Below are 20,854 nucleotides of genomic sequence, written 5' to 3'. Positions count from 1 at the left end.
CACATATGAACATGGGACCAATGCAGATGCCTTCATCTGCCAAGTGCACATGTAACAGGCCAGTCAGTTTCATAGGTACAAATCTGCTGACGGATGCCCTTTAAGAACTAGCCCCCCCCCCCCTCCCCGCACCCATCCTCCAGAGCTCACTAAATACCCAAAGGGAATTTGCTTAATTTTAGAAGCAACTTAGGAAATTTTGAGATATTTTTTTCAGCTATGTCTGAAGTACAGTAGGGAAGTATCTTATGTGGGGAATAGTACTCACTTGACCAGTGTACAGAGGCAGGGACACCAAAACATTCAACAAAAGTCCTCTTTATTTAGGCTCTTCATATCAGTACAGCCAGTACATCCGGATCGCAGCCGGGTCAAACAGTTGTAGCACACTCTGACGGTGTTACTTCACACTGTGTGCCTTTCCTCCAGACTGAGACACACCTAAGATCCAGCAGCATGATTAAATAGGATCCCTGGACATGAGCATGCCTCAAGTCCCGGACTGGAACCTGGGGAACAGGCACCCACCCAACACATTGCCTGTTCCCAGTAAAAGCTCACCCTGAACTACCTGTTTCCACCAGCTAACTTAGTGGACACCTAGACTAGGGCTTTTACTCCACCAAGGCCGGGCACCTTGGTGGCACATTCCTGGTAAGCAAGCCGCTTTAGAATGCTTCCTGCAACATTCTGGGTGACACACATCTCCCCTCATAGATGACTCCTGTCACCGCCTCACACTTAGAAAGTGGAAAGTGTCATTCTAATATACAGCAGAATCCATCTAGCCTTTAGTGTAGCATGTTTTTCAGATAGGTGAGTTTGTCTGATGTTTTGGCCTACATTTACAATCACCTGGACATACAGAAGATCTCTTAGGATCGTACATACTTTATGAGTAAGTTGCAGAGTCTGACCCAGTTTTATTCATAAAGTATTTTCCCTGCCAATAATGTTCCAGTCTCTCACAAAAATGAGCACGAACCTTCCTCATTTCGTCTGCCAAGTTTGAACACAACTTAAGCCTTGATTGATCTAGCCCTTGCCATCTTGGAATTGCTGGCAAGAAATACCGAGACATGGGCTGAATTTAATGGCTTCTATTAGACTAACAGCTCTCGAATTCCACCAAAAAACAGATCTACTTGTGGAAACACTGCAGTAGGTTGGAGCCCAAACTCTGATGGTGCGATGTTACTTCTAATCTGCTGCAGGATTAGCAGAGAATAAAAAAAATTAAAATAAGTAAAAACTCTGGTAATGTTTGTTCAGATGCAAAACTTGTACTTAAAGGGATTCTGTCACCAGGATTTACCCTATAGAGATATTCATATGTGCCCATCAGTCTCCTTGTTTTGTATTAAATGAACCCACTATTACTGCTCTGTGTGTCTTTTATTCTTAAAAAAAGTGATTAGATATTGTTAGTTTTAGATATGTAAATTGCCTTGCTAAGGAGCCCAAGGGGTTGTCCCACGATCTGTTGGAGCCCAGCCGCACCCATCGTTCCGGAGCCCAGCACCGCCTACCAGTTAATTTATTCACTGCACTTGCCCTGACATCATTCCTTCCAAGCGCAGTGTACACAATAGTCTTTGCCCATGTGGACTACTGGCAAAGGCTTCGTCGATGCAACTGCACATGCGCCGGCTCCCTTGTTTAAATGACCTACCTTATATCTAATACATGTATACATAATTTATTTTTCATTTGTAAAATTAAGAACTGTAATCTAATCGTTTTTTAAAACTGAAATATGACATTCTGAGCCATTTTTCATATTGCTTTCTTATTTATCAAGATATAGAAAAAGAGAGAGAGACTCTCCAAGTTAGATTATGTAAAAGACTTTCACCAGTGGCATATCTACCATGGAGACAGACCACATGATTGCCTTGCTCTGAACTGTCACTTCTGTTCCAAACATAAATCCACTGCATTTTGTGACATCCGACACTGGGGGAAAGGGGGGAGCTCAGTACCTAGAGATTTTTACACCTTCTATTAAGTTCAATGGTAATTATATAATTTGTTAGCTCCCCCTAGTGGTCGTTTTAGGCAGTCAGTTTTATAATATATTGCATGATGGGAAACAGGGTTTAGAACTGTCTGGGGCAGATATATCAATATATTTAGGCCAGTTTTCTGCTGCAAATACATTGGGAAATTGGGTTTTCTGAAGGAGCACCACATTGTTTAAGCATCTGCTGCATATTTACGACACAGAAGTCGAGTAAATTGGGTGAGATGTAGCGCAAATTTGTTTTAATTAAAATTTTCCTCCACTTCATAAAGAAAATAGAAATTTGTCATTAAACTCATTGGATTGTGTTATGCAAGCTGGTGTGGACCCACTGCACCACTGACTGGGTATACTCTGGAGGGGCGTAACTAAGCCACTACCTGGTCTTCACTAGAACCTCTGATGGTGAAGATAGGCTTGTGCCATTAGGGTAGTTGCCAGGTGCCTCTCCAGAGCAGTCCCTTAGTCAGTGGCAGCTGACCAGGGGGTCGGAGATATCGCTGCAAGCACCGAGAGGAAGTACGTGGTCAGGATGTTCTGAGTCTGGACAGGCGGCAATCAATCGAAGTCAGTAAGTGAAGTCCGAGGTCACAGGCAGGGGGTAAACAACAAAATCCATAAACGAGATCCAAGGTCAGGGGCAGACGGCAAACAGGCAAAGTTCATTAACAAAGTCCGAGGTCAGAGGCAGGCAGCAAACAGGCCAGGAGTTCAATAAGCAAGGTCCGGTACACAGTGTAGCAGACAAGAGAGACACTTTAGCACTTGGAGATAGACGAGCTAAAACCACCAGGTTGCTCAGGCATCTTCCTGTGGTAGGAAGCGCCTTGAAATACCTCCTGCAATCCAGCCATAGGCTGGTGAGACAGAGGGCATGTATGTGCTGCTTGATAGGTGGAGAGAGACACACCTACGCAATCTCAAACACCAGTACAAGTCTCCAGCAGGAAGGAAACTCTGGCATGGAACACAGATACCAAAGTTAAGCTATCTGCTGCCCGTGCTTGTCAGTACGGCGCATGGCGGCAGGGAAAGAGGGAGCCCGGCGCCCTTGCCCACGGTTAGGGGCAACAGCACCATCACGGACCGCTGGGCTAACAGATGGTAGAGAGGGACATACTATGCTTTGCTATGGAGCCCTATGAGATCTGTGCATGCTTCCGATTTTCCATTGATTTGTCCACACATGGAGAAAGGACTGATTGTGTACATAACATTCAGTGTCTCAGGTAAAAGTGAGCAGACTCTTTGTTATCACTATTCGGAGACCGTCAATGCTTCACATTGGAGCAACCCGCAGGTTCACAAGCTGCTTTATGCCGTCTGAATAATAGATGAAGCACATTGTTTCTAGACCGCTCCAGGGTATCGGGTTTCTATATCTTCTTGTGTTGTTAAACATGTTGTAATACAAGATCTTGTAAAACATAATTTCATCTTTGGTACCAATCTACGAACACTTAGTGCTCAGCTTAAAAATGCAAGCTATTTTGTCTAACCCAGGGGCAGTAGTTTTGCTATTAATACTCCATTTTATCATTTTAATAGATCCATCTTACTTGAACATGTCTGAAGATGTTATGACAAAAGGGTAATTGGAAGGTTCAAGGGGGGGGGGGGGGGCCCGAGTGCCGAGTATTTCTGCAGCAAGTGCAGAAGTTTATAGAAGTAATTTAAATGCAGAATGGAAATCTCAGAAAAGTCTTGGAAGGGAGATTTCACATTACAGTAGTACTCAAATACAGAGCTGAAATAAAAGAGAACATATTTCAGGTCTAGAAAGTAGTGGAACAAGCTTAGAAACAACAATATATGCCTCCAATTTCTAGGAGCTGAGACTTGTTTGTATTTTGTGCATAGAGAATTGGGAACCAAGATTATTGCCGTGTGAGTTGTTTTCTTTTGCAAGTTCTACCCTTCATGGCTTCTTTCATCATCCACGTTTCATGATACAGCAGACAAATAATACATATTACGGTAGCAGAAAATTCTATTATTGGCTAATAACCCTTTATGATTGCATGAGTGAGTACTGTGCCTGTATGGGTTGGATCAGATCCTCTTCTCCCCTCAGTAGCTTGCAGGGAATATAAATGAGGCATCTCCATCAGCACAATCCACTTGGGCTCAGTTTAATGAATAAATGTTTATATTTGGGTTTTGCTGTCACAACAATCTATTTGCTCAGTCAGAGCCATTTGCAGGTTAAAGCTGCCTTTTTATCACCTGCATTTCACTTATAAGAAGTATTTATCGTGTGTACGTCTCCTCTAATTTTCAAAGTGACTAAAGTGTAAGTTATAAAATTCAGATTTGTAAATAATTTCTTCTCTTTTATGCTTAGAAGCTTAAATCTTTGCTTTGAAAGTGTAAACAGAGAATGTGAGTTTCTTTTATTTTGAATGTGTTAGTGTTTCCCAAGTCTGTCTTATCCATACAGGCTGGGATATACACAAAGATAAAAATCGGATTTCCCTGTAACAAGATTAGCACAGAGTCTGAAATGTAATGCATGCATGGTTTCTGATAGCTAGATAGATAGATAAATAGATAGAAATGAAAGACAGACAGATAAATAGAATAGGCAGCCAGCACTGCAGAAAATGTAGAAGACGTGTGCCAACAGCTGTAGAAACAATCCCAACTCCTGGAAATATAGTTGCACTCCAACGGCACTCCAACAAGTAAAGGGTATTCTGTGTTTATTCACCAAACAGCAACGTTTCGGTCCTCTTTCTGGAACCTTTCTCAAGCAGTATCACCTAAAACCTATAACTCTACCTATAACACAGACTACAAGCAACAGCATCAGACAGAGCTGAGCATCTAAAAACATCTAAAGGTAAGAGCGCCAGACTCCATCGCCTATCTAATAGTGCTTCTAGAGAGCACACCCCATAGAAGAAAAAAATATGGAGGGCTTCCAGAAAGTGGAAAACTACAATTTAGAAAATGATAAGAAAAAGAAACCTCTAAGAATGTAACTGACCAAAGGATAGAGCTGGAGACTGTAGCCTCAGAAAGCAGAGGTTCAGACACCCAGGAGATCACATACTGTGATTATAAGAATATCATCAGGTTTGCCATCAACAAGGGCCGACAGATCAGGGTAAAAGACCCACAAAATGACAATGACGTCACACTCACCATCAACGTGTAATGGCACCATAGTCATCCATGGCACCAAGGACAAGCTCAGCCAGTTTGAAGAAATCTTCCCTCATATTAAAGTCCAGGCCCAAACCTACAAAGAACTGACTAAGAGCAGTGATGATCCCAAATCTACAGAGACGACCACCAGAGACCCCCTTACCCCTACAGAGAAAACCACCATAGACCCCCCCTTCAGCCCCATGTCCCAATTCCTCACACCCCTCCCTAGAGATCCTCAGAGATTGCTTATCTCAGCTAGAAAGAGACTTTATACACTTTAAAGAGAAGCTTGAAAGAAATTCTGGTGAACAAAATGCAAATGACCAAGTAGCTGAAGAGATAACCAAACTGAAATGTGAACAGGCCTCAGTCCTGCAGGAAATAAGAGGTAAATTACAAGAACTGCAGCAAGAAAACACGGAACTGGGATAAGAGATAGAAAAACTGAAATCCAAGACTTATCTCCTAATCAAGGAGAGGAACCCAGGGAAAGAAGGGTGTGAGAACCAAATGAAAGCCAGCAGCCATGACACCAGTATATCAACTAACTGCCAAATGAAAATAACAGAAAATGAGAGCAGAGCGAAGAACAGTAGAGTTCTTAAAGGGGGGCCAGAGCTGACAACCCCAAGTACCCAGCCAGAACAGACCCCAACAACAGAGCCAAACATTACCAGAACCCCAATACAGCAGCTTTCTACAAGAAGCCCGAGCAGCAAGCTGGACACGAACATGAGCAGTGCCCTGATACTGTTCTGATTATAGACTCCAATGGTAAATACTTGAACACAAAGTGACTTTTTCCAGGGAATAGAGTTGGTAAAATCAGCTGCTCTACTATCGAACAAGCAACAGCCATTGTCAATAATCCATATTTCACCAAATCCAACCACATTATCATACACACAGGCACCAATACCTCCAGGACCAACACCAGCAGATGGCAGGAAAACTGAGCCAGCTGGCAGGTACTGCACAACAGAAGTTCCCCAGCTGTAAAATCAACCTGTCATCTCTGCTCCCAAGAAAGGACATCCCTGAACACATCACCCAGAGCATCAACATGGAGCTGGCAGCTAAAATCAGCGCCATGCCAGACATCACCCTGGCACAACATCCCTCCATAACCCATCATCACCTATATGACAAACACCTCAATAACCAAGGAGTTAGCCTTCTAGCCACAGAATTCAAAGACATAATGCTCAACAGAGACCCCCGGCCCAAACCCCACACAAGACAAAAACCTATGGAAAAGTCACCAACAACAAATAGACTTGAACCCTCATACCCTCCTCAACAAACTGGAAGTGGTGACCGTTACCCAAAATATGGCCATCAGAGGCACAAACCATGGATGAATCTTCCTGCCTCACATAGAGTAATGTAGAGAAGAGACATTGAGGAGATAAAGACCCTGCTCAGCACTCTATGCAGAACACTGACTGGACCAAACTGCTACAACATGTCCACCAGTCAAGAATCCAGCTTGTCCTATGCAGGGCAGCTCATTACAAGGTATACGGATAAACAATGACATCTCTTATTGTCAGCAGCTGGAACATTCAGGGCCTGAACGCTTCAGCCTTCAGATATAAGACGCCCAAACCAGACTTTACCCAAAGACTAAAAAACATTGACATACAGATCCTCCCAGAAACATGGACTAAGACAGATAATAAACCCTGGTGCCCACCGGATACAGGGAGATCTGTCCCTGCTCTGAAAAACAAAAGCGGCAAGCAGGGCCGGAGCTCAGGAGGAATATTAGTCTGGTATAAAGAGGAGCTCCATTAGCAGATTAGACCAGTAAAGAGAGGAGACAGCCACATCTGGGTAAGAACAGGCCACTTCATCCTCACCTCTCGGGCTGACGTCTACCTCTGTGCAGCATACATGGCTCCACCAGAGTCTCGATACTTCAATCCCGACAGCTTTGAGATCCTACAGAGGGAAGCTTCCCATTTCCAGGCCCTGGGCAATGTTCTCATCTTTGGAGACCTCAATGCAAGAACAGGGAGGGAGAGAGATTACCTGACAACTGACGGAAATGTCTATATATTCGGAGCAGACTCTGACTGTGACAGCTCAGTGCACACCGAGAGGAACAGCTATGACAGCACAGTAAATAAAAGTGGCAGAAAATTGCTGAACTTATGTTTAAGCCTCGGACTTCATATTCTCAATGGCCGCACCAAGGGAGACTATCTTGGTAGATATACCCTGAACTCCTATGTAGGCAACAGTGTGGTAAACTATGCCATTACAGATATGGGCCTTAAAAATGTTGGTGGCTTCATAGTCACCCCACAGACACACCTGTCTGACCACAACCAACTGCTCCTATACATTAAATCCACAGGTAAACCATCGGCACAAACATCACAGCAGACCAGCCTCTTAAGCCTTCCTCCATCTTTTAAATGGTCCAAGATGTCAGCCCCAAAGTGTATGGAGACGATAAACAACGCAGAGATCTAGGAGATGCTCTGTAACTTCCATAGTAAAGTGTATGAGCTGAACCTATAAGGAGTAAATCTCGCGGTAAGGGACTTTAATAATATACTTTACACCATGGCGGAAATGTTTGACCACAAAAGATGCAACAAAAGGTCAAAAAAGCAACAACCCAACAGTTGGTTCGACAGGGAGTATAAAGATATAAGGAAGGCGCTAAGAATGGCCTCAAATAGGAAACACCAAGATCCGAACAACTCCAGTCTGAGGGAAGCCTACAAAACACACAAACGCAATACAAAACCATCCTCGGAAAGAAAAAGTAAGGCAACATCTCAACCAAGCTTCTCCAACTCCAAGATGCTCTACAGGACGACTACTTCTGGGAACTATGGAAGCACATATACAAAACTAGCAAGAACACCAACCTCCACATCCAAAATGGCAACATCTGGCTCCAGTACTTCAAGGATCTTTACAAAGCCATCTCAAGGGAGGACCAAAGCCAAGAACAAAAAGAAATCGCGAAAAAGCTAAAGGATATGAAGGAAAAAAACTAAGATTTCCAAAACCCTCTAGACACATTAATCACACCACAGGAGATAACAGAGAGGATCTCGGTGATAAAGAGTAAAAAAACATCCCGCCAGGTATCGATTAGTAAAACTCTACAGTCGTGGCCAAAAGTTTTGAGAATTACATAAATATTGGAAATTGGAAAAGTTGGTGCTTAAGTTTTTATAATAGCAATTTGCATATACTCCAGAATGTTATGAAGAGTGATCAGATGAATTGCATAGTCCTTCTTTGCCATGAAAATTAACTTAATCCCAAAAAAACCTTTCCACTGCATTTCATTGCTGTCATTAAAGGACCTGCTGAGATCATTTTAGTAATCATCTTGTTAACTCAGGTGAGAATGTTGACGAGCACAAGGCTGGAGATCATTATGTCAGGCTGATTGGGTTAAAATGGCAGACTTGACCTGTTAAAAGGAGGGTGATGCTTGAAATCATTGTTCTTCCATTGTTCTTCCATTGTTAACCATGGTGACCTGCAAATAAACGTGTGCAGCCATCATTGCGTTGCATAAAAAAATTGCTTCACAGGCAAGGATATTGTGGCTACTAAGATTGCACCTCAATCAACGATTTATAGGATCATCAAGAACTTCAAGGAAAGAGACTCGATTCTTGTTAAGAAGGCTTCAGGGCATCCAAGAAAGTCCAGCAAGCGCCAGGATTGTCTCCTGCGGGATCGGAGTGCCACCAGTGTAGAGCTTGCTCAGGAATGGCAGCAGGCAGGTGTGAGCGCATCTGCACGCACAGTGAGGCAAAGACTTTTGGAAGATGGCCTGGTGTCAAGAAGGGCAGCAAAGAAGCTACTCCTTTTAAAAAAAAAACCATCAGGGACAGATTGATCTTCTGCAGAAAATATGGTGAATGGACTGCTGAGGACTGGGGCAAAGTCATATTCTCCGATGAAGCCTCTTTCCGATTGTTTGGGGCATCAGGAAAAAGGCTTGTCCGGAGAAGAAAAGGTGAGCACTACCATCAGTCCTGTGTTATGCCAACAGTAAAGCATCCTGCGACCATTCATGTGTGGGGTTGCTTCTCATCCAAGGGAGTGGGCTCACTCACAATTTTGCCCCAAAACACAGCCATGAATAAAGAATGGTACCAAAACACCCTCCAACTGCAACTTCTTCCAACAATCCAACAACAGCTTGGTGAAGAACAATGCATTTTCCAGCACGATGGAGCACCGTGCCATAAGGCAAAAGTGATAAACTAAGTGGCTCGGGGACCAAAACGTTGACATTTTGGGTCCATGGCCTGGAAACTCCCCAGATCTTAATCCCATTGAGAACTTGTGGTCAATCCTCAAGAGGCGGATGGACAAACAAAAACCCACTAATTCTGACAAAATCCAAGAAGTGATTATGAAAGAATGGGTTGCTATCAGTCAGGAATTGGCCCAGAAGTTGATTGAGAGCATGCCCAGTCGAATTGCAGAGGTCCTGAAAAAGAAGGGCCAACACTGCAACATTACTCTACTGCATAAATGTCATGTAATTGTCGATAAAAGCCTTTGAAACGTATGAAGAGCGTGTAATTATATTTCACTACATCACAGAAACAACTGAAACAAAGATCTAAAAGCAGTTTAGCAGTAAACTTTGTGAAAACTAATATTTGTGTCATTCTCAAAACTTTTGGCCATGACTGTACAATGTTGTGCTGAGTGTCGGGTCCTTCCCCCTCAGCTGGAACCAGGGCATCATCACCCCCATACACAAGGGCAGAGACAGGTACTCCCCAGCCAACTATAGAGGGATATGCAGCCACCTGGAAAAAACTCCTCAGCAGTATCCTGAATAAGAGGATCCTCAGCTTCCTCACCCAGCACAACATCCTAAGCAGAAGCCAAGCAGGCTTCATGCCAAACCACCGCACCACGGACCACATCTACACCCTGCAGAGCCTCATTAAGAGCCATGTCCACAATACAAAGCATGGAAAGATCTATGCCTGCTTTGTGGACTTTAAGAAGGCCTTTGACTCAGTGTGGCACCCGGGCCTCTTCCTGAAACTTCTTGAAAGCGGAATAGGTGGAAAAACATATGATGTCATCAGAAGTTTCTACACAATGAACAGATGCAGCGTGAAGGTAAATGGGAGGAGAACAGTTTATTTCTGGCAGAGCTGAGGACTCAGACCGGGCTGCAGCCTCAGTCCAACTCTGTTTAACATCTATATCAATGAGCTGGCGGCGGCTCTGGAGTCCCCCACAGCACCTGGTCTCACCCTCCATGACACCGAGGTGAAATTTCTCCTTTATGCAGATGAACTTCTGCTACTATCGCCAACTGAGAAAGGTCTCCAAGATAACCTGAAAATCCTGGAGAAGTTCAGTAACACGTGGGCACTGCCCATCAATCCAAAGAAAACCAACATCATGGTGTTCTAGAAAAAAAAAAAAATGGAAAGCAGCCGGGCATCCTAACTTTCTGCTAAACAACTGTCCACTATCAGAAACTGACAGCTACACCTACTTGGGCCTAGAAATTAGCCAATCAGGAAGTTTTAAGAAAGCCATGGAAACACTGAAAGACAAGGCGAGCAAAACCTTCTATGCCATCAGAAGGCGTCTGTATCATCTTAAGGCACCAGTGACCGTCTGGCTTAAAATCCTTGACACCATCATCGCCCCAATCCTCCTGTATGGCAGCGAAGTCTGGGCCCCAGACACATATCCAGACTGGGCAAAGTGGGACTCTGGGCCAGCAGAACCATTCCACCTAGAATTCTGCAAACACTTTATCCAGGTTCACAGGAGCACCTCAAACAGCGCCTGTCGAGCAGAACTAGGCAGATTCCTACTTTACTTTTCTGTCCAGAAGAGGGCGCTATAATTCAGAGCCCATCTGCATAGCAGCAGTCCCAGCTCCTACCATCACAAAGCCTTGCTACACCAAGAAGCCCCAAAAAAACTAAGCACCCTGCAAAAACTCACCTAAAACCAGCCTGCCCAAGCCTCCAAACAATACAGCCTGGCAAAGGGGGAAATCCAGAGGATGATACACAAGGGTAAAAAGGAATATATTAGCGTCTGGAGGAATGACATATGAACATCACAGAAGCTGACAGTATACCAGAGCCTGCAGAGGGCGTTCAAACTGGCCCCATATCTAGAGAAACGCCCCAATCTAAGAGACCTACAGATCCTGAGCCGCTACAGACTGAGTGCCCACAGCCTGCTCAATGAATCAGGGCGTCACCGACAGAGGTACAAGCCAAGGGAGAGAAGACTGTGCCAACAGTGTGTCCAGGAGGCCGTGGAGGATGAGGCTCATTTCCTTCTGCGATGCCCCAAATACTCAGCAGTGAGGGATTCTAACTTCAGGAGACTGTCTGATCTCTGCACAGACTTCACCTCCATGGAGAAGGAAGAGAGACTCTCCATACTACTGGAGGAATAGGAGAACCAGCTATCTATATATATATATACATATAAAGACTGCAACAAGCAGTTGAAACGTTGCTGACACTAGGGTTGAATAAATCACCGTTTTATACGCTATGTTGGAGTGCTACCGTGCTTTTCTTCACATATATATATTTTATCTATCTACAGATAGGATATAGATACCATAGATTGCATCTATCTAGCTCCTATCTATTTATCTGCCTATCGTATGTACAGTCAGGTCCATAAATATTGGGACATCAACACAAGTCTAACATTATTGGCTCTATACACCACCACAATGGATTTGAAATAAAACGAATAAGATGTGCTTTAACTGCAGACTGTCAGCTTTAATTTGAGGGTATTAACATCCAAATCAGATGAATGGTGTAGGAATTACAACAGTTTGCATATGTGCTTCCCACTTGTTACGGGACCAAGGGACAATTGGCTTCTCAGCTGTCCCATGGCCAGGTGTGTGTTATTCCCTCATTATCCCAATTACAGTGAGCAGATAAAAGGTCCAGAGTTCATTTCAAGTGTGCTATTTGCATTTAGAATCTGTTGCTGTCAACTCTCAAGATGAGATCCAAAGAGCTGTCACTATCAGTGAAGCAAGCCATCATTAGGCTGAAAAAAGCAAAACAACCCCATCAGAGAGATAGCAAAAACATTAGGCGTGGTCAGAACAACTGTTTGGAACATTCTTAAAAAGAAGGAACGCATCGATGAGCTCAGCAACACCAAAAGACCCGGAAGACCACGGAAAACAACTGTGGTGGATGATCGAAGAATTCTTTCCCTAGTGATGAAAACACCCTTCACAACAGTTGGCCAGATCAAGAACACTCTCTAGGAGGTAGGTGTATGTGTTTCAAAGTCAGCAATCAAGAGAAGACTTTACCAGAGTGAATACAGAGGGTTCACCACAAGATGGAAACCATTGGTGATCCTCAAAAACAGGAAGGCCAGATTAGAGTTTGCCAAACGACATCTAAAAAAGCCTTCACGGTTCTGGAACAACATCCTATGGACAGATGAGACCAAGATCAATTTGTACCAGAGTGATGGGAAGAGAAGAGTATGGAGAAGGAAAGGAACTGCTCATGATGCTAAGCATACCACCTCATCAGTGAAGCATGGTGGTGGTAGTGTCATGGCGTGGGCATGTATGGCTGCCAATGGAACTGGTCTTGTATTTATTGATGATGTGACTGCTGACAAAAGCAGCAGGATGAATTCTGAAGTGTTTCGGGGAATATTATCTGCTCATATTCAGCTAAATGTTTCAGAACTCATTGGACAGCGCTTCACAGTTCAGATGAAAAATGACCCAAATCATACTGCAAAAGCAACCAAAGAGTTTTTTTAAGGGAAAGAAGTGGAATGTTATGCAATTGCCAAGTCAATGACCTGAACTGAATCCGATTGAGCATGCATTTCACTTGCTGAAGACAAAACTGGAGGGAAAATGCCCCAAGAACAAGCAGGAACTGAAGACAGTTGCAGTAGAGGCCTGGCAGAGCATCACCAGGGATGAAACCCATTGTCTGCTGATGTCTATGCGTTCCAGACTTCAGGCTGTAATTGACTGCAAAGGATTTGCAACCAAGTATTAAAAAGTGAAAGTTTGATTTATGATTATTATTCTGTCCCATTACTTTTGGTCCCTTAACAAGTGGGAGGCACATATGCAAACTGTTGTAATTCCTACACCGTTCACCTGATTTGGATGTAAATACCCTCAAATTAAAGCTGACCGTCTGCAGTTACAGCGCATCTTTTTTCTTTAATTTCAAATCCATTGTAATGGTGTATAGAGCCAAAAAGTTAGAATTGTGTCGATGTCCCAATATTTATGGACCCGACTGTAGAGACGATAGGCAGATAAATAGATAGGAGCTAGAAAGATACAATCTATGGTATCTATATCCTATCTGTAGATAGATAAAATATATATACAGTACAGACCAAAAGTTTGGACACACCTTCTCATTCAAAGAGTTTTCTTTATTTTCATGACTATTAAAATTGTAGATTCACACTGAAGGCATCAAAACTATGAATTAACACATGTGGAATTATATACATAACAAAAAAGTGTGAAACAGAAAATATATCATATTCTAGGTTCTTCAAAGTAGCCACCTTTTGCTTTGTTTACTGCTTTGCACACTCTTGGCATTCTCTTGATGAGCTTCAAGAGGTAGTCACCTGAAATGGTCTTCCAACAGTCTTGAAGGAGTTCCCAGAGATGGTTGGCACTTGTTGGCCCTTTTGCCTTCACTATGCGGTCCAGCTCACCCCAAACCATCTCGATTGGGTATAGGTCCGGTGACTGTGGAGGCCAGGTCATCTGGCGCAGCACCCCATCACTCTCCTGCATGGTCAAATAGCCCTTACACAGCCTGGAGGTGTGTTTGGGGTCATTGTCCTGTTGAAAAATAAATGATGGTCCAACTAAACGCAAACCGGATGGAATAGCATTCCGCTGCAAGATGCTGTGGTAGCCATGCTGGTTCAGTATGCCTTCAATTTTGAATAAATCCCCAACAGTGTCACCAGCAAAGCACCATCACACCTCCTCCTCCATGCTTCACGGTGGGAACCAGGCATGTAGAGTCCATCTGTTCACCTTTTCTGCTTCAAACAAAGACACAGTGTTTGGAACCAAAGATTTCAAATTTGGACTCATCAGACCAAAGCACAGATTTCCACTGGTCTAATGTCCATTCCTTGTGTTCTTTAGCCCAAACAAGTCTCTTCTTCTTGTTGCCTGTCCTTAGCAGTGGTTTCCTAGCAGATATTCTACTATGAACACCTTCTCATTCAAAGAGTTTTCTTTATTGTAGATTCACACTGAAGGCATCAAAACTATGAATTAACACATGTGGAATTATATACATAACAAAAAAGTGTGAAACAACTGAAAATATGTCATATTCTAGGTTCTTCAAAGTAGCCACCTTTTGCTTTGATTACTGCTTTGCACACTCTTGGCATTCTCTTGATGAGCTTCAAGAGGTAGTCATCTGAAATGGTCTTCCAACAGTCTTGAAGGAGTTCCCAGAGATGCTTAGCACTTGTTGGCCCTTTTGCCTTCACTCTGCGGTCCAGCTCACCCCAAACCATCTCGATTGGGTTCCTAGCAGATATCCTACCATGAAGGCCTGATTCACACATTCTCCTCTTAACAGTTGTTCTAAAGATGTGTCTGCTGCTAGAACTCTGTGTGGCATTGACCTGGTCTCTAATCTGAGCTGCTGTTAACCTGCGATTTCTGAGGCTGGTGACTCGGATGAACTTATCCTTCGCAGCAGAGGTGACTCTTGGTCTTCCTTTCCTGGGGCGCTCCGCATGTGAGCCAGTTTCTTTGTAGTGCTTGATGGTTTTTGTGACTGCACTTGGGGACACTTTCAAAGTTTTCCCAATTTTTCGGACTGACTGACCTTCATTTCTTAAAGTAATGATGGCCACTCGTTTTTCTTTACTTAGCTGCTTTTTTCTTGCCATAATACAAATTCTAACAGTCTATTCAGTAGGACTATCAGCTGTGTATCCACCTGACTTCTCCACAACGCAACTGATGGTTCCAACCCCATTTATAAGGCAAGAAATCCCACTTATTAAACCTGACAGGGCACACCTGTGAAGTTAAAACCATTTCAGGTGACTACCTCTTGAAGCTCATCAAGAGAATGCCAAGAGTGTGGAAAGCAGTAATCAAAGCAAAAGGTGGCTACTTTGAAGAACCTAGAATATGACATATTTTCAGTTGTTTCACACTTTTTTGTTATGTATATAATTCCACATGTGTTAATTCATAGTTTTGATGCCTTCAGTGTGAATCTACAATTTTCATAGTCATGAAAATAAAGCAAACTCTTTGAATGAGAAGGTGTGTCCAAACTTTTGGTCTGTACTGTATATGTGAAGAAAAGCACGGTAGCACTCCAACATAGCGTATAAAACTGTGATTTATTCAACCCAGTGTAACAAACGTTTCAACTGCTTGTTGCAGTCTTTATCAACATGTGTGTGTGTGTATATATATATATATAGAGAGAGTGAGAGAGAGAGAGACAAATGAGATAGATAGATAGCTGGTTAGATGCTTAAACAAGAAACATGGTTTAGACATTCTCTGGTACATTTCCGTGTCGCAGCTAATAGATTAATTACTGTAATATAAAGTGGGGGGATTTTATGAATACCTGATATCTATAAATATGTGTAACTTCTCTGAGCAGCCATTAATTCAACAATATAGTATCTATTCCTTCATAAAATTGTTGTATTGCTATTTAACATGAGGCATGATTACTTCTGCGTCTATTCAATGCCCACAGCACCCAAGTGGTCAACTAGATAGACCACCACGTATAACACCCTTCCCTCTGTGAGCCGCCTCCACCATTTAGCTGAAGCGGGCTTCAATCTAGTCCTGCTTTAACATGATATTGATACTTTAATCTTAAAGTGGATGTCTAACTTTTAAAACAATATCATTTTTGGTTTCAACATTCCCAAAATATAACTTTTTTGCAATTTTTTTTTTAAGGCAAGCAGGTCTATGTTTTTGTGATAGAGACCCAAACCCCTTTCCTGGACATACTGTTTTGTTAAATGATAAAATTCTGGCTGCCTTCAGTCAGCCCTAGGGAAATCTAGAGGATTTACTGCACATTGTTCTATTATAAAGTTTAGTGTAAAATTACCAAGTATGTTCTTCTAGTTGTATTTGCAGGGGCCATTATTTCATGTCTATGTAGAGGATTTGGGGCTCTGTATCAAGTAAACTGAGCTCCAACCGCTATAAAAAATATTATACAGGGTGGATTATTTATATGGATACACCTTAATAAAATGGGAATGGTTGGTGATATTAACTTCCTGTTTATGGCACATTAGTATATGTGAGGGGGGAAACTTTTCAAGATGGGTGGTGACCATGGCGGCCATTTTGAAGTCAGCCATTTTGAATCCAACTTTAGTTTTTTCAATAGGGTCATGTGACACATCAAACTTATTGGGAATTTCACAAGAAAAACAATGGTGTGCTTGGTTTTAACGTAACTTTATTCTGTCATGATTTATTTACAAGTTTCTGGCCACTTATAAAATGTGTTCAATGTGCTGCCCATTGTGTTGGATTGTCAATGCAACCCTCTTCTCCCACTCTTCACACACTGATAGCATATGCTGGGAAGATACGAGATGTGCAGCACCTGAAACTACGGATACTGAAAGCCTGTGCTAGCATTTCTCCTGCGGTGTTGCTATCAGTGTGTGAAGAGTGGGAGAAGAGGGTTGCATTGACAATCCAACACAATGGGCAGCACATTGAACACATTTTATAAGTGGTCAGAAACTTGTAAATAACTCATGAAAGAATGAAGTTACGTTAAAGCCAAGCACACCATTGTTTTTCTTGTGAAATTCCCAATAAGTTTGATGTGTCACATGACCCTCTTCCTATTGAAAAAACTAAAGTTGGATTCAAAATGGCCAACTTCAAAATGGCCACCATAGTCACCACCCATCTTGAAAGGTTTCCCCCCTCACATATACTAATGTGCCACAAACAGGAAGTTAATATCACCAACCATTCCCATTTTATTAAGGTGTATCCATATAAATGGCCCACCCTGTACAATGAATCCACACAGAATTTCTGACCTATTTAGAGGGAGTTTAAGGGTGGACATTCTCCTGAAGAGAGCCTGCACTGGGTGCTTAGCGTCCACTTCAAGGAAGCTCTAGTTAAAGGGAAAAATGATCTGACTCTTGAAAATCAAAGCTAGGGTAAATGGATATTAATTCACCAGTTTTTGTAGCAGGCACATTATTACATTAATGCAGAACTTTGCCTGTAGTTAATACTTTAAGTATAGATGTGTAAAACAAACACAATACGTAATGAGCAATCTGATAGCTGTGGCATCACTAGTGGTTTATTGAATCACGGAAAGATTTATGGGTCACCAAGAGACCTATTAAGCTCAACTTTCAGGATTCTAATCTTAGCAGATGTCTTCTTGAGAAGCAGACTCCCTCTCTTCCCTCAGTATATAAGTGAACAGCATAGGATGCGACGGCTCATACTCACATCAAAGTACAGTAGTGATTTGCAGCCGCAAATGTTTTATTTGGTGTACTAAAGTGAGCAAGACAATTTTCGGAAAGCTTGTTTTTTTTCAGGATAATCATCTCTGAAGTAATTTTACAGATATATTACCATTAGGATATAACGTGTTTACAGCAGTGAAAATGTATATCTACAATTACAGCTGCCAGAACATCAGAACAGTTTGTTAGAAGATACTCCCTGGAACTTAACAGAATGTTAGAAAAATTGTGTTAACTCTTCTGTGTTCACAGAGTAAAACCTATGATACATGGCTTACAGCAATGAAAGGGTTACTTCCTGCACCTTTTTACATTCCGATGCTGTGTGTTTTTTTCAGCTAACTCAAAGTAAACAATCCTGACATCTCCATGGTCTAATGGACCTGAAGGACAATTGAGTGAGACCCCAGATTGAAATAGCACAGCAGCAAAAGGAGAACCTATGGGACAATGTACTTGATGTTCCTTCCCAAATAGGATCAGATTGGATCTGCCTTAACGATTCCTGTCTATTGCATTCTATTTGTTTTATTCATTTGTATCATGCCAACACTTTCTGTAGCGCCGTACAGAGATCGTCATCGCTCACATCGGTCCCTGTCTCCAGTGGGACTCACCATCTAAATTTCAAACTCCTTTTGTCCTTATAAATAAATTTGTAACAGACGATGTGGGTAGTATCAAATAACCAAGTTACTGTATGCTATGATTAGACTCATGATGGATGCTTTGACGTATTATGGTTCCGTAGAACAACAATAACCCCACTTAAAGGGTGAAGCCCCTGAACAGGAATAAATGGATTTGTTTCTTTAAAGAAAAAATCTAATCCGCTTAGGTGCGTAAAACGTCTTTCTCATCATCACCATCCAAGATGCCTGGCTCTTTGCATAGTGCAACTACTTTCTTTACTGAATAACTAGAACTGAACTTAGGTTTGTGGTCCAAAATGTGTGTGGTTAAAACATAAATGGGGCTGAGCTGCTATATGAAGAACAGCTGCTATACAATGTACGGCGTTGTTCTGGTAGGGAACAAGTCACTCATTGCTCTGCTGTATTCATATCGACATCATGGCTTCCTACTCTTAGGTCTCTTTCACATGTCCGAGAATACCTACATGACAAGACAGTCAGTGGTTTATACTTGAAGATGTCTGTGAAGGATCCCTGTTTGGTCCATGTGTCTGTTTTTTGCCCTCTGTGTGTCATCAGTATTCCACGGAAACTTCTAGCCTGAAAACTAATTTTCACATTATATTCTAGCAATGATCTATGAAAACCATGGAGCAAACACAGATATCATCCGTGTTGTGTCCCTGGTTTCCACTGAACCATAGACCGTAATGTGTGTGAGAGAACCGTAATCACCAATAAAATAGGGAGCACTTCAGTGGTGTCACCACAAACTCATAAGGAAAACCACTGGGATGTGGTAATACACACAATAAAGTCAATGGATACTAGTTCTGCCTGTGGAGACCACAAACAGCACAACAGAGGCCTAACAAAGCCATAATAAAGTACCAAGGATATATTTTAAAAAAGATCAAAGACCAGTAAAACCAGGAAAACCTAACTCTGTTCTCCGTTTCTCAAGATGGGAAGGTTGATGGACAATCTCAGAATTGGTCATGGGCACAAGTAATCCATAGTGCAATCCAATGCTCCTTCAATTAAAATCACTGTTTTATTTGGTCATTTTATAAGCAATGTGTGTACAGATGATAGAGTAGAATGCCTATGTGTTTCGAACATGTCCACATGGCAGTTTTGAAAAAGATCCTGACATATCCCATTGACTTATCGTATACTCCATCTGGGTTCAAGTGTTTTTGATGACCATGTTGCTCTTCCCATCAAAAAACCTGAAAGCCTGACAGAACTGAACACAACTCTAACGTACACCTAGACTAAGGGAGATCTCGAAAGGACTACTGAATATTTGTATCTTTAAATAAACTGACTAGAGCGCTACATCCAGGACATAACATGTCTATCTTGCTGTGTTCTGTCCATTTTACATTAGTGGAATGTAAGATATTTTGTCTGCTGTCCTGCAGCTTAAGAGTTTATTCTAATAGGCACAGGATGGCCATGCTAAGGATTTATGAGTTTACTTGCTGGCATGGACAGCTCGTCTCATTTATATTGATTTATCACGCTTGGATTGAAGTTATTTCCAATAAAAACATTAATTCAGCGCACATCACTTGAAGTCTAATTATTATTCTCCGCATCACCCTCAGCGTGAATCTCACCCTCCTGATCTCTTCTCTTTTACAGGCCAGTTGGTGTCCCTGGCCAGCAATGATGGAACAGTCAAGGTGCTGGTGCTAACATCTGGGCAACTGATGAACTTAGAAGGCCATGAAGAAGATGCTCAATGTGTGATCTTTGACCACAAAGGAGATTATCTGATTTCTGGGGGATCTGATGGGACTGTCCGGTTCTGGTCCTAATGTGATCTTTATCATCTTGTCTACATGAAATATGCAAACATGACTAACAATTTTAAATGTCCAATAAAAATTGTTTTGTTAGTCTAAAGTGTTGGTTGTATTGAGATGCATCTACATTAAACCACCCAGTTATAGTCAGACTAGTCTTATCATATCTTATATCATTCTGTCTTGAGTCTTTAACTAGAATTGGACAATAGAGTGTGTTCATTTATTACAGATCCTAATAGAAGTGTGATCTGTTCCGGTATCTCCTTAACTAAAGTCAGAATTGACATCCACGCCAGCACTGCTCTATAAACTCATCGGGGATTCAACTTATCATATTAGATCCTGGACATGTGACATGACATAAGAGAGACCCACTGATTACTGTGTGCCTCCAGTGTAATATATTGCATAAGGACAACTCTCTTCTACAGCCTAATATAATATATTATATGTAATATGTATATGTAATATATATGTAATATATATAATGTAATATAATATAATCTATATAATAGATGAAAGTGTTCTGGACTTTAAAAAGTTATATGCCTGTTCGTATCGAAGCCATTGACTGAGCTCTCCTGAACGTGTTACAAGGGCCGGTGGGAGAGCCTTTCCTAGTGTCTTTCAGGGGACTGTGTTGTACTTCCCAATCATTCTTAATAAGA

At 42.1% G+C, this 20,854-nt stretch overlaps 1 protein-coding gene across 1 annotated transcript in view; it reads left to right on the top strand.

The window, feature by feature from the left end:
* SPAG16 (sperm associated antigen 16) overlaps window positions 1–20,277 on the top strand; it is a 1,034,764-nt gene extending 1,014,487 nt beyond the window's left edge. The window contains exon 16 of the mRNA XM_044304163.1: window positions 20,020–20,277. Within this exon, the coding sequence (XP_044160098.1) occupies window positions 20,020–20,195 (176 nt within the window). The 3' untranslated portion in view covers window positions 20,196–20,277. The remainder of the gene's footprint in view (window positions 1–20,019) is intronic.
* The last annotated feature ends 577 nt before the right edge of the window (window positions 20,278–20,854 follow it).

This window comes from Bufo gargarizans, chromosome 8 (genome assembly GCF_014858855.1).
Source record: "Bufo gargarizans isolate SCDJY-AF-19 chromosome 8, ASM1485885v1, whole genome shotgun sequence".
In the NCBI taxonomy this organism is placed as follows: Eukaryota; Metazoa; Chordata; class Amphibia; order Anura; family Bufonidae; genus Bufo; species Bufo gargarizans.
Note: the sequence above shows the minus strand (reverse complement) of the source record. Positions and strands in the feature narration are given on the sequence as shown.